This window comes from Primulina huaijiensis, chromosome 7 (genome assembly GCF_012295235.1).
Source record: "Primulina huaijiensis isolate GDHJ02 chromosome 7, ASM1229523v2, whole genome shotgun sequence".
Lineage (NCBI taxonomy): Eukaryota > Viridiplantae > Streptophyta > Magnoliopsida > Lamiales > Gesneriaceae > Primulina > Primulina huaijiensis.
This window is the reverse complement of record NC_133312.1, coordinates 19,320,368-19,334,182: the sequence shown is the minus strand read 5'-3', so window position 1 is coordinate 19,334,182 and position 13,815 is coordinate 19,320,368. Positions and strand designations below refer to the sequence as shown.

The following is a 13,815-nucleotide window of genomic DNA, read 5'->3' as shown; positions in this document are numbered from 1 at the left end:
AACTACTTTTAGATATGCTTAAGCAAAATAAAATGTGTAAGTAAATTATACAATATTTTATGGATGTTTAGATATTAATACTCCAATAACATCTTCTTTCACTTAGAAAAAAAATCAATTAAAAGACTTTTGTTTTACAACTTTTGTAACAGCTCATTTGGACTAGGACTTATTAATGCCTAAATCAAAGCTCTTAGTGTTCACACAACTTCTGGCTACTTAAGCACCATCGGTCCTCACTATTTTAGTGTGACTGTTTCCTTAGAGTTGAGAAAAAACAGATATTGCATAGATAACATTAACAAAACCGCTCGTAAAAATTTTAAAAAATGTTTATTCACTCCTCTTCTAAATACATTAACGATCTTTATATTTTAATAAATATAATTTTATTTTAATTATTGCATAAAATTTATCTAATAAATGGTTTGACATGAAATATATTCAGTGGATTATTATTTTAATTTTAAATAATATTAATAAATTTATAATATTTATTCCAATTACGATATATTTAATTTTTAAATTTCAAAATTCTAATTCGATTAACTATGCAAGTAAAAAATTTGAAATTCGAAAAATTGAAGACAACTTTGTTATTTTAAATTAAATAGTATAGTGTTTTCAATTTTAATTATTGCAAAAACTTATCTTGTAGATATAGAATTGGACTCTTTTTTATAATATATATATACATTTTTGATATGTTGTTCATCAACCGTACTCACCATTGAGGTGAATATCACCTCAATGTATGAAAAAGGTAAATGGACATCATATCAAAACTATATATAAATAATAATTCATAGTATAAAATTTTACTCATTATCCACATTCGTGTAACATACATAGATAGATTAATATTTTAGTTTATTATTTTTCTCCTTAAACTTGCTTATTAACAATAAAAAAAAAAGTTGATTTATTTTTTTTTATTTTAAGCAAAAAAGATTCATGTGTTGCACAAACAAGTGAGCGGTGAGCCGTTTAAGGTAGTTGCAAAAAAATGGAGAGTTCGGGAACATATTAATTTCAAACGTGAAATTGTGAAACTAATTGCAATTGTCAGTCGAGCTTGACATCTCCAAACAGAAGACGCCAATTTTAAAAACATTTTTGTCCAAGAAAATGACATCCAAAGATAATGTCTGTTGCATGCATCATGTTAAAAACACCCTGCAACAATTTACTTATTTATAAATAAAATTGGTAGCAACCAGGACAATTTACACCGGCAACCTCCCCCATCGCCGTCCCAACCAGACCAAAACTACAAATTCCTCTGTAGTACCAAAAAAACACAAAACCCCTTACACATAACTCAAAAGTTCAAATGATGGTAAAAATAAAAATCAAAGTTTTCAGTCATCTACGTAATTATGAACCATGACGTCTCGTTCTGCGAGTAGAATGGAACTTTCCAGTCATCAACCTAAATAACTAACCGAGACTCCAAGTTCATCACAAGCCACATGTTGCACAGCCAAATATCTTCAAAGCTTCAATGATTCAGCTGAGTTTCGGTCCAGTCAAATTGTCCCAGAGATGTCCCTTGATGCTATAAAACGAGTCCCAAAACTTACTTTCTGCAAACCATATTTAGGTAAACACACTGACGATGATTGGAATGAAAATCCAGTGAACAAGTCCTGCGGAAAAATAGTAACTATTCCATTATAGGTTGTTAATCTAGTACTGGTGGGGCATTTGGAGAAACAAGGGGTAAAATACATCACGTGCTGACTCATTGACATAAAATATCGCAAGTGTTTTTACAGTGTCAACAACTCATATGGATGGAATGAAAAATGCAGTATTAAAAGATAAAAGTATTCGGTTTTTTTGGGAAAAATCAATATCTTTCTAATGTCGAATCAAGATCAACTAGGGTAGAACTAAAGCAATGGAGACAAGAGAAGTAGTCACTACCACAACTGCTCAGTGCCATAGTGTTCATCATATCTTAAGGCCGTAGTTCATATTTTGTTTGTTTCATTTCACTCCACACACACACTTAACCCCAGAAAATAAGTTTGCAAACCAACAGCTCCACCTTTGAACTAATTGGCTGGCCACATTTAATGGTCAAACAAAAAGAAATGAGCTCTGCTAATGTGAGAGGAATGAATTTACTGACAGTCGACAAAAGGTAGCACTTAATGATATAATACATAAACAGGATATTTTTATAACTGAAATGTTCAACCTATCTCAACAAGACAGTAAACCCCGTAATTCTGGTAGTAGCATCATTTAATACAGCTGCAGTTTTTTATTTGAAAATAAAAAAGTACTTGATTTAGGCAGTCCTTGTCCAGAGCAAGGAGTAGCAACAGGTCAAGTCAACCATATAAAGCATGCATCTTCACAATGAAGATTGAAGTATTTGATATTGACAGCACCACACCCTGTTACGGAATTCTTTTTGAGTCCAAATATACAAAAATAAGCCAAACAAGCTTTTGGAACAATCTGGTTTTCTTGGTGCAGAGTCTTAAACATGGAATCCCCCAAAACAGGAACTTGTATTAATTGGTTCAGAAATCCAAATTATTTTTTGGTAGATAATCCAAAAATTGAGTAATTCCTCCGCTATAATAATGAGAAATTTTTCTACAGAATCCATATTGTATATTTGAAAGAGGTTGACCTTCTAAATCTTTCTTCCTACAGTTATATCCATAATTGAATATAATATTTACCAACAGTATGGCGATATGCCACTTGTTCAATACATCTTCTAACCTTTCAAGCAGCTAAGGTTAAATTTGGAAGCACTTTGATGAGCCTCTAGATTTGCCTTGTCTGGACAGGTGAATGTGATTCCCTATGGCTAAAGCTTGGGTGCTATTAAAAGAAAAGAAGTGAAATAAAATAGTAGCCTAGTTAATTTTAGTCAATGTTACAATTAAAGATTTAGATCTATTAAAAGGAAAAAAAGAACAAAAATACCTTAAAATGCCTAAGGAAATCAGTATAAAACCTGCCAGCATCCACTAACATCATTGGAGGATTGGTTTAGTTGGAGGACGGTAAATTATAGTAAGTTGTTGTCAAACTTCTTTTTAACTCTAAATACATTAACACCTTAATTTTTGTGGAGAAAAAATAATAAGCATAGGACAAGCATACTGCACCCCGGCCACGCCCTGAGCGTCAGCAGAAACGTGTGCCTTTTGATGTCAATGGACCTGGAGGTGTCTCCAAGCGCATTGATTTTTCATTGTTGTCTTTGGCAGCTCTTATTGTAGTTCATTTTGTTTATTTCATCAATTTTTATTAAATTAATATTTTAGCTATCAGATCAGAACATGCAATTATACTAGCACTAGATTCAGACACTTCTGAGATAGTAACTAGGGGTGAGCAAAACCGGATTGGTTTGATTTATGATAAAAGCTCAAACCAAAGCAATTCTATCGGAAAGTTGCAAACCAAGCCAAACCCTCAACAGTTAAAAACCAAAATGTTTGGTTTAGTTTGGTTCGGCTTGGTTGGATGATTGTTTTTAAATTCTAATTTTGTTCAAACAAATTATTAACTAGCTATTATAAATAAATATTAAACACTTTACGTTATAATGTATGATAATGACATTACAAATTTCGTCCAAAATATATAAATACTCAAAATGAAGTAGTTCAGCTTCAAAAGAAAAAACTTCACCATCATCCGTCATATTTAAAAAAGGAGAGACTTTTATTTTCTGTGCTCATTCAACTTCAATCATCGGTAACAGTAGATTCATTCGCATCCAATATTTTTTACTCAAGTTTTTCAATCTCATCCTAACCTTCAAGAAGATCAATTCATACCGACGAAGAATGCACGGGTTAATGGATAGATTTTTGTGCCAATGAAATGAACTAGTTTAATAAATGGAAAGCCTAAAATTTATAAAATTCATATCGATTATCAATTTTTCATTATCGTAATGATATGATCATAGTTGTCAAAAGCGCACGAAGCACACAACCTACACTTCATGCACTTTAAAGCGCACAGCTTCCATGAAGAGCGCTTCAGAGAAAAACAGCTTTTCTTTTTAAAAAAATATGACAAAGGAGAAATCACTCGTGAAAAGTGTGATTTTTGTTTTATTTATTAAAAATACAGCATAGGAAACCCTAAAATCACTTTGCCACTGCCCTTTGCCCTCACGTTTTAATATTTGATAATTGGGTGATGAATATGACGATGATTTTAATATTTGATATCTCATGTTTCATATTTTTGAAAAAAAATTGATTTTATTTTTATATGTTCAGAATAAGTTACTTTTTCAACTTTATTTCCGTAAAATATGTGTTGTTTCGCTTTGCGCTTTATTCCCCAGGATACCTGAGCGCTTCAATGGACCTTGCGCTTTTGATTACTAGGGATATGACATAAACCACAGTTGTTAAAGGCGCAAGACGCACTAAGGCGCAAAGAGGTCCTGAAGCCAGAGGCACCGCGGGCTCGCGTCTTATCGAAGCAAGGCGCACAGTTAATTTTTTAAAATAATATATTTATTTACTACTTTTTTATTACAAAACAATATCATAGAAATAATTAAGCTAAGCAAAAATATATTTAATTATTTATCTACTACTGCTATTATCTTTCATTATTGGCAGATTTCTGCCCTACTTTTATTATAGAATGTTATGTAGCACTTTGGCCAACAAATCTGCTATTACTGACAGAATGTTTTCCTTATTTGAAATTTCTTCGTACAATAGCAAGTGTAAGGATTTTCTCCACTAGTTTGTCCAGTCAATCAATTTAGATTTTATTAACTAGCTCTATCTATATATGTAATTTTCGAATTTTAGGAAATAAAGCCTCAATTAAATTTTTTTAGAAAAGGAAATGTATATGAGTTTTCTTGCCGTGCTTATTTTTTCCTAGGGCTTGGTAGGCTTTTCTTTTCTATTTTTTCTTTTAAAAATTTTACGAGAATAAAACAAAAAAGGAAAAGATCACTTGGGCTTCAAAGGTGAGGCCAGGACCACTGCGCCTGGGTGTATACCCTGGCGTAGAGAGATAATCCAGTGGCGCCCCTCGCTCTCGCCCTCGCCTTTAAAAAATATGATATAAACTAAAAATCAAGTAATCTACATATATAATTAAAAATGTTATATATTTTAAAAAATCAGTTTGGTTTGATTTTGTTTGGTTTTTTTTAACCAAAACTTTGAACTAAACCGATTTTGTCAGTTTGGTTAATTTAAAACAAATCCAAACCGCAATTAACTAAAAACCAATCCAAACCAACGGTTTTGTTTGGTTTTTGCTCACCCCTATTAACGGTCAAGCACATGCAAATCGAGGTATAATTGGAGCAAACAAGTTTCCACATATCAAATACCTAATAAATTCCACACAGACAACACCCAATGTTTACACAGGATCCACAAACGTGCTAATATTGTCTGCATCTCAAAGTGGCATCATTGCAAGTTCTATATACATTTCTCTATCAATATGATAATACAAATGAAACTACTCAAAAGACCAAAACATATCATGGATCCAAGAAGCTGGTGGGACGTGGTAAGCAAGAAAAAAGGTTTCTAGAGAAAGTTTAGGCTCTAATACATGATAATTAAATCACAAAAAGACAAATCCAATCAACAGTTTACCTTAATGTCATTCAGGTCCAAATGATTATCCTGCATCCGGTCCATCCGCAGAGGAATGGCCACTGTCAGAATCTGTAGGTTAAATACAAAGAAATGAACATACATCAGTCATTTTAATGAAGAAACGATATATAAAGATCATGACAAGTGACAACATAAGAATTACATCTAGGTCTGAAACATGCTATCCTACAAAGACTAATTATGAAGGCAAAGTATCAATCATAAAAGAATAAACATCAAACATAGATAACTTAGATGGATTACGATAAACATTTACCACTGGAAGACGCTCCAGAATCGCTGCCGGAACTGGCTGAACTACTAGACCTACTTACATCATTACCATGCTTTTCACCTTCAACAGCATGTGTGTCCTGCTTATCAATGACTTCAGAAAAAGTAGATAACAATCCTCAGTTCTCCCAAAACAGAATTTATATTTATAATCCATAAAAAGTGTCAACAGAAAACTGAAAATACAAGAGTAAACTAACACCTGTTCCACTTTCAACCTGGACCTCCGGTACAGTTGGGGTGGTGGTCTGAAACAATTTGCAAATAAAATTTTCATCGCCTTGTAATGACACATTATTTAAGCATTGGGCTATATTTCAAATTATTCACCAATGCTTACCATCAGTGAAACAGACTGATTAGATACTGTTCTAACTTGAAGAGCAAGTTCAGCTTTTCTTTTTTTCTTGCTCAAGCCCTTTTTGTAATTACTCACAAACCGATCGAGCTCCCACAGTGTTTCTTGATCGACACTATCAATGTCAACTTCAATCTCATCATCATGTTGAGAAAGTGCAGTATTATTCTTCTTAATGATTTGAATAATGGCATCAAGCTTATCAGAAGCCAAGCTCTGAAGGTTAGTGCTAAGTCTTTGCTTCTCCTCGTAAGTCATGTCCCTTTTATTCAGATCCTTAGCTTTAGGTTTCTTAGGAACGGGCATCCTGCCAACATGCGAACGTTGAATTTTTGTATCAATAGTCATAGGTGCAGTAGGTGCGAAGGCATGAACAGAGGCTGGAGCAATTGGTTCTAAATAAGGCTGAGGAAACTTTCTCGAAGTGGGAGTAGGCAACCCTGCGTCCTGGTACACATGATATTTCAAATAGGGATTATACTTTGTCTCCATAACAGCCCACTTCTCCTCAAAAATACCTGACAATTCTTCTGCCATAACATGAACATCCTGACCCTTCGGGTTATAAGTCATGGCATTGTGAAACACAAGTCTCACATCCTCTGCAAATTCTCTAGGTGACTTATACCAGTTTTGCGATAATCTAGTTTTAATTGTACCCAAGTCCATTGGATGATTAATGACAACATGATAATCATGCAGCCCAAGGGCCTTGGCATCCACTGGCTCGTTAAAAACCCAACCATGCTTATGCTTCATCAACCTCTGAAGTATACTGCTACAGCTTTTAAACACTTGATTCCTGTTCTTATCAAACCCAAAACCGAAATCAGGTGCTTGTTCTGATCGACCACCATGCTTCCTCCCATGATTGGTTTTCAATTTCTTGTTACTTTCAGGAGGCAGTCTGTCCTTCCCTAGCAGGAACTCCGAATTTCTGTAATACTGATTTGCCTTTGGAGTTCTCTTCTCCTTGTCAATAATTTCACCAGCATCATGAGTGTTCTCCATTACAGCAATGCTGAGCTGCCTACTGTACAGCTTTGGGTCTAGAGTTCCTGCAGTACCCACATCAGAACTCAGTCTAGCTAATTTCATAGGCGTAGTTTCTTGGATCCCCATCACACTCATCTCCGAATTAATTCTCACCAATGGCCTCCTCTCCGCTGCACCATTAGGCACATTTCCTGGTTGAGGATGATAACATCCACCAATTTCACTGCCGTCAACACCAGAGTCTATATTATTGAAAACACCATTGCTAACATGGGCATTAGATGAAGCAAGTTCATGCTCTTTGACTTCAAGCTGATTGAACAACTTCCTAATCTGATCAAGCTCATGCTCTAACTTGCTCCTAAGCTCCTTGATATCATCTTTCTGTGTTGCTTTTGATAACCTAAACAAAACCCTATCATTTATCCTAGTTATCACCAGCGGCTGCACCAGTTTATTCGTGTTTGCAGGCCGATTGCTAGAGGGAGCTGGCGGTAGCACTGACATTGAACTTTCATCATTCTGCAGCTTAATCTGACTGTCGTTAGGCAGATCGTTCTCACCAGATAATGGAGATGATTCCCTCAAATTCTGTTGCCCATTCTCGCTTATCTGCAGTTTCTCATTCTCACTATGAGACGAACGGGTTTCCTTTGGACTCTGGGCTTCAGCATCAATATGAAACAAGGGAGTTTCCTTTGGACTCTGGGTTTCAGTATCATTCAGCAATGGAGACAACCTGCTCCGATTCTGCTGCCCCAAACTTTGACAGCAACTGCCTTGCCGCAATACATTCTGACTCGAAAAATCATTCTTAGACACTGATGGTCTCAGCTCATCATGCTTTACTTGTCCTGACAGCTGCTGAGACTGGAAGGAATCAACATCTCTGTCTGCCAGTGTTTGTGAAGGAGTCTGTTGAAGAATAGGGGACTGCACTTGCAGCCTTCCCCGAGAGGAATCAATATCCTCCGCCACTGATGCTTCCACACATTCTTGCAGAATATTGTTACCCAAATACCTGGGGAATGTGGCTGTTGTGGCTGCAATGCCATTAATGGGCTTCAGAGACGAGGCAACCGCAGAGTGGATATGCTCCTCGGTGGAGGCAGCTGCGGCAATAATGGGAGCGAAAACCTCCGTGGATGCAGCAGTGGTTGAGGGATTCTCGGTGCTGGCAGAGGCAGCTGTGGACGTTCCAGTTCCTATGTTTTCTGTATCGATGTCGACGCTAGTTTTTGGGAGTTTCTTGCGGACTCTTCGTGTATAAACTTTGCTATTTTCATTCCATAAAACCGTACTCATCGATTTCAAATTATCATAATTGAAATCCCCAGGGGTGCCAGACGCCATACATGTAACACCAACTATTGATCAAGAACCAAAATTTTTCCAAATCAAACCTCGACCAATCCTAAGATAACCCTAGCGGCCTGTAACCAGAACAAAAAATAAAAACCAACCCCGATTCAAAAGAACAAACAGGAAACTTGAGCTCGGAAACTAGCCAATCGACATATAAACGCAGATCCAACGCTCGTTAACAAAAAAAAACCAGACGTTAGAACTGAGAAAAGCGGAAGATTCAAGGATTATGATGAATTAAGATTACATGTGGAGAAAACAGAAATTCAAACAATTATGTCCCAACCTCTAGGGTTTGAAGGTAGCCGGAGGCGGAGGGCGTGGTTCAGTTCAAAATCTCCTCTCTTTCTCTCTCTAGCTACGCGCTTTTTCTCTCTCTAAACTCTCTGCCACCCGTACTGCGTCTTAACCGCACGCGCGGGGCACCAGTCAAAAGGCGGTGAGCGTCCGCCACGTTGCTAGCGCGTTGGATTCGCCGAGAAGGAATCCAATGAGTTTGAAAGATTGGGATCTCACGCGCTGTGGGATGATGTTGACCACCTGTATAGCCTCTCATCATACTCTCAACTATTTGTCCCAAGTACCACTACCAACCCCACCACTTGTTGATTAATATTAATTTTAATTAATACGCGATGCGTACAATATTTTTTATTATTATCGATAGACTAAAGTGAAATTTGACAAATTATGGAAGGATTAAATTGATATTTGAATTGTTCAAATAAAAATAAAAGTGTGTGTTGAAATTAAAACCAAAAAAAACAAAAACAAAAAACAAAAGCGTAATATTAATATCATATAAGAGTAAAATTAGAAAAAAAAATTGGTGTCCTCTCTATGTAGTTATTATGATGTCCTCACACTTAATATAGAAGTATAGATTAATATTTCTCTGATTTAAGACAATTTCATTAGGGATATAAATATAAATATAAATATGTCTTAATAACAAAATTTGATTTAAATTAAAAGAATAGCGAAAAAACAATAATAAAAATATGTTTATTTTTCTAAATTATGAATATATATACAATATTTTTAGTGTTAAACGAATTGAAACATAATCACTGAGAATTTATATTAATATTATAAACTTGCAGGGATGATTTTTTTGTAAAGTTTTAATGAGCTACAATGATTTTTTAAGTAGGGTTATTTACCGGTTTTTTTATTATTAATTTAAAAAAAATATTTTAAAAAATAATGTGCAAAACGTTAATGATAATAGTGGACGCTGCAATTTTTTGCATCGTTTGCTGCAGTACATAAGCATTGTGCGTAACGTCCGACAGAGACAGCGGAGCGGACACTGCTCAGTTTTATTTTTTGTTTCCTTGTACTCAAAACCTTTACAATTTCTAAAATTATTTATCTACAATTTCTTTCTTTTTTACACTTCTTCAATCCAAAATTTTTCTGTCAATTTATTTAAATTTTATCTATATTCGAAATTTCTTCATCCAAATGGCTACTATCGATGTGCTTTTATATTTTGACGATCACTTTATTGTCGGGAATGGAACGGTTGAATACAATATTCTTTATATTAGAACGATATGAGTTTTATGATCTATTACTATGTTGGAGTTTGTTCAAGTTGTCCATAAAATGTTAGGAATCGATCCAATGAAGTTTACTATAAAATTGTCAACAAAATATTCATTTATGGAGATATCATCTTGACATGAAATTCAAATGAATCTTGTTGATGATGACGCTTTAGAGTTTACAATGCAATGTCCCAATATGCAAATGTTGCATTTATACGTAGAAACAAATCCAATTGATCATTATGTTGATTTTGGTGAACATGAATCATATGTTCCACACATCTCCGATTCAGGGTTCAATAACCTATCTAATACCTCTACATCTGGGGCTTTTAATGAGCCAAGAGCATATGTTGCATACGTCACTGAAGGATTGAGCAGTATATATTGTTGACGTGTTTGTTGTTATATTGTTTGTTGTTATATTAGAATTTCGGTAAAAAAAAAGATGAAATTATTTTAAAAAATAAATATAAAATTAGTGTATTGAGACTGAAAATGGAGCAATTAAAGGGAAAAAAATAATAAATTATATGCCTAAGTTTCTATAAGCTATATATAATAAACTTTATTGAATTATTAAGGCTGTTGAAAAGTGAAAACAAAATTGAAAATAGCAGCACTTGTGCAAATTGTGACGCATACTGCAAGTCGTTGGACAATTTCGCATGGAACTAATCAAACACATTTTCCAATGAAATTGCTTGTAATAAATTAGAGTTTTTAAATCCTCTTGAAAGCATAAATAAGAGTTATCAAAAAAATATCCCTTGGCTTAATTTTACGTACTTTAAAATATAAAAAATTTCTTAGTTATAGTTTTATTAAAAAAACATTTGTAATCTTAAAAAAAAAAAGGGAAAAATAATTTTTTTAGTACATTAAATTGTTCAATTTTGGGTTTTGGTCAATTAAATTTCAAATATTGGGTTTTGTACATTAATTTTTAATTTTTTACTAGTTTGGTCTAATTGTCGAATGAACATCGGATAAATCAATAATCTATGATGTCATGTCAGCGTTTTTTGTTGTCAAATCATTACTCAAGAAGTGTATATGTGTTCCCGTTCGACGTTTTAGTTTGCGATTTACGTTCACAACGACCGATTAAAAATGCGTCATAAAACTTACTGTGCAGATATTTCAGCCATGGGTACAAAGGAGACGACTTGCCTATCCAAAGCGAAAGCATGTGATATTTGGGATCTTGAAGCATTTTAACTGGGGAGGCTTCTTGTCACGCCCTGAGTCCGAACCCACGCCTGCGTGACTGCACAATGGGCCCCTATAACAACTACTTCGTATTCATCCTCGCTTAACGAAAATGATTAACCCAAGTTGCTATAGAAGTCCATTGAAAGCCATTATAAACTCATTTTAAATCTTCGATTTTTTTGATGTGGGACAAGAGTATCACAATCACCCCTCCTTCAGAACTCGACGTCCTCGTCGCGGCCTGACCCCTCGATCCACCAGCACCGAGAATCTAGAGGTGGCTCGTACAGGTTCAAGAGGTGGCTCCCGTCATGTAGCACTTTGCCCCGCAGGTTCAAGAGGTGGCTCCCATGCATGTAGCACTTTGCCCTGCATAGCACTTATTTCCCGGTGTTCCATGCCGGTGACCGACTCTGATACCATTCTGTCACACCCCGAGCCCGAGCCCGCGCCTGCGTGATTGCACAATGGGCCCCTATAGCAACTACTTAATATTCGTCCTCGCTTTACGAAAATGATTAACCTAAGTTGATATAGAAGTCCATTGTAAGCCATTATAAACTCATTTTAAATCTTTGATTTTTTTGATGTGGGACAAGGGTATCACACTTCTGGCCGATGATGGAAGGCCTGATGAAGAAGTGGTGAAAATGTAAGCTTACTGTTTCTAAGCTTATATATATTATCTTCATTTTTTGGGTTTTTTCTTTCCTAACTTTTTTCATTTGTAGTCACTTTTATGTTAGCTTCTATACAATTTATAAGCTGGAAACACATTTATTCATATGTTAGCCTGATGTTGACTAAGGAGCAAATAACATCTTCGCTTTTGTGTAATTATTATTTTTTTCTTTCTGCATTTATTAATCAATTTTGTGTTCCTTATGCTTCTATCATTTCAGTCTTTTCCATGATGTTGATGAAAATAAGGATGGTTTTCTTTCACATTCGGAGTTAAGAGCTCTGATTATTGGGATTCAGATTGATGAAATTAACTTAGAAGAGAATGATGCCATTGAGAGAGTGATAAAAGATTTTGATACCACGATTGATTCAAGAGTTAGTGTAAATGAGTTCACTGCTGGAGTTGGTAGATGGATTGAAGAAGCTAATCGTGCTCGAATTGGTATTCTTGCTAGTCCGAATACCATGATGTCCCGAGATCACCATCACGAGGTGCCTAAACTAGAGCCCCATCCTCACCTCGTGTGCTACGATTTGGCTTTAATTTTCACAATTCAAACCCAAAGAACAAGGATTTTGTTCTTTGTCACCATGCACACGTGCTGATAATTTCTTTATTCTTTTGTTTGTGCAGCAAACAAGAAGAGAAAATAATATAGATGAGGATGTCGAACTTGTTAAGAATCCTCGATGGATCACGCTTAAAGCTATATTACTGCTGCTGCTTGGAACCGCAACTGCAGCCGCATTCGCCAACCCTCTGGTGGATGCTGTCAACAATTTCTCCAATGCCACAAAGATTCCTACATTTTTCATCTCAGTCATCGCTCTGCCCCTGGCTACGAATTCCAGCGAGGCAGTATCTGCAATTATATTCGCCAGCAGGAAGAAGCTAAGATCAACCTCGTTGACATTCTCCGAGGTTTGTATATATTGTTCTTCGTGATTTCCTTGACAGTACTTCTTTCGAGCTAAATCGAAAAAATGTGTTCTGTTTCCTTAGTTATACGGGGCCATTTCAATTAACAATATGATGTGCCTGTCAGTGTTCCTGGCGCTAGTTTATGTAAGGTGTTTGGCGTGGAACTTCACCTCGGAAGTTTTGGTTATCTTGGTGGTGTGCATTGTGATGGGGTTGTTTGCGAGCACTCGCACCACTTTCCCCCTTTGGACTTGTTTCTTGGCCTTTTCATTGTATCCATTTTCCTTGGCACTTGTGTATGTTCTTGATTATGTCTTTCACTGCTCCTAGATGCTGCCAATGGTTATAATCTTATTCCAATGTTCTGTTTTATAATATGTCGAATCAGAAAACTTGTATTAGCAGAAAACATGCACGTATGTAGAAAATTTTTAGTCCTTTCATGTGAATGAATTTAAATCGATTAACTATTATCCAATGGTCAGTGGATATCATGAATACAAACAAACATTACTTCTATTTGGGATGTGAAATTTTGTCTGCTTTGAGCCTCGACCCTGGCCAGAAGACCGTGAGTTCTAAACTCAATTGTAACAATCTCGCACCCCTTCAACTCAGGTAAGCCTCCGAGAATGATCATACCAAATTCCAAATTGATGGTAATTTGAGTATAATGTACTCGCACGTGGTGTCATTATGGCTAAACTCAAATAATAACATTGGAAGATCAATGGCTCAGTCAATACATGAATCAGTTTGGTCTCGCCGGCTGGAATTCGACAAGCATACTTTCGTGAA

At 35.5% G+C, this 13,815-nt stretch overlaps 2 protein-coding genes across 5 annotated transcripts; one reads left to right on the top strand and one right to left on the bottom strand.

The window, feature by feature from the left end:
* Positions 1-1,177: 1,177 nt before the first annotated feature.
* LOC140980420 (uncharacterized) lies at positions 1,178-9,165 on the bottom strand. 4 transcript variants are annotated; one of them, XM_073446225.1, is made up of 6 exons: positions 8,930-9,163; positions 6,265-8,845; positions 6,127-6,172; positions 5,908-6,018; positions 5,628-5,699; positions 1,178-1,649 (listed from the first exon to the last, which is right to left on the bottom strand). In XM_073446225.1, exons 2-5 carry the CDS (start codon positions 8,629-8,631, stop codon positions 5,653-5,655), a joined length of 2,571 nt encoding a protein of 856 aa, XP_073302326.1. In that variant the 5' UTR covers positions 8,632-8,845; positions 8,930-9,163; the 3' UTR covers positions 1,178-1,649; positions 5,628-5,652. The 4 variants fall into 4 exon arrangements, with proteins under 4 accessions (XP_073302326.1, XP_073302325.1, XP_073302324.1 ...); XM_073446224.1 differs by having other exon boundaries at positions 6,265-8,711; XM_073446223.1 differs by having other exon boundaries at positions 6,265-9,163.
* A 1,176-nt stretch (positions 9,166-10,341) lies between these two features.
* LOC140981668 (sodium/calcium exchanger NCL-like) lies at positions 10,342-13,347 on the top strand. Its single transcript, XM_073448086.1, has 6 exons — positions 10,342-10,557; positions 11,335-11,417; positions 12,004-12,063; positions 12,314-12,587; positions 12,730-13,017; positions 13,099-13,347. Exons 1-6 carry the CDS (start codon positions 10,342-10,344, stop codon positions 13,345-13,347), a joined length of 1,170 nt encoding a protein of 389 aa, XP_073304187.1.
* The last annotated feature ends 468 nt before the right edge of the window (positions 13,348-13,815 follow it).

What these genes read in the sequence shown, in the direction of transcription:
- LOC140980420 (XM_073446223.1), bottom strand. Translation starts at nt 8,631, where the DNA reads ATGGCGTCTGGCACCCCTGGGGATTTCAATTATGATAATTTGAAATCG. An exon ending in ATCAGTCTGTTTCACTGATG is followed by an intron (nt 6,173 to 6,264) that starts GTAAGCATTGGT and finishes AAATTGTTTCAG; the next exon opens with ACCACCACCCCAACTGTACC. An exon ending in CCAGGTTGAAAGTGGAACAG is followed by an intron (nt 6,019 to 6,126) that starts GTGTTAGTTTAC and finishes CTTTTTCTGAAG; the next exon opens with TCATTGATAAGCAGGACACA.
- LOC140981668 (XM_073448086.1), top strand. Translation starts at nt 10,342, where the DNA reads ATGAATCTTGTTGATGATGACGCTTTAGAGTTTACAATGCAATGTCCC. An exon ending in GATGAAGAAGTGGTGAAAAT is followed by an intron (nt 12,064 to 12,313) that starts GTAAGCTTACTG and finishes CTATCATTTCAG; the next exon opens with TCTTTTCCATGATGTTGATG. An exon ending in CCCGAGATCACCATCACGAG is followed by an intron (nt 12,588 to 12,729) that starts GTGCCTAAACTA and finishes TTGTTTGTGCAG; the next exon opens with CAAACAAGAAGAGAAAATAA.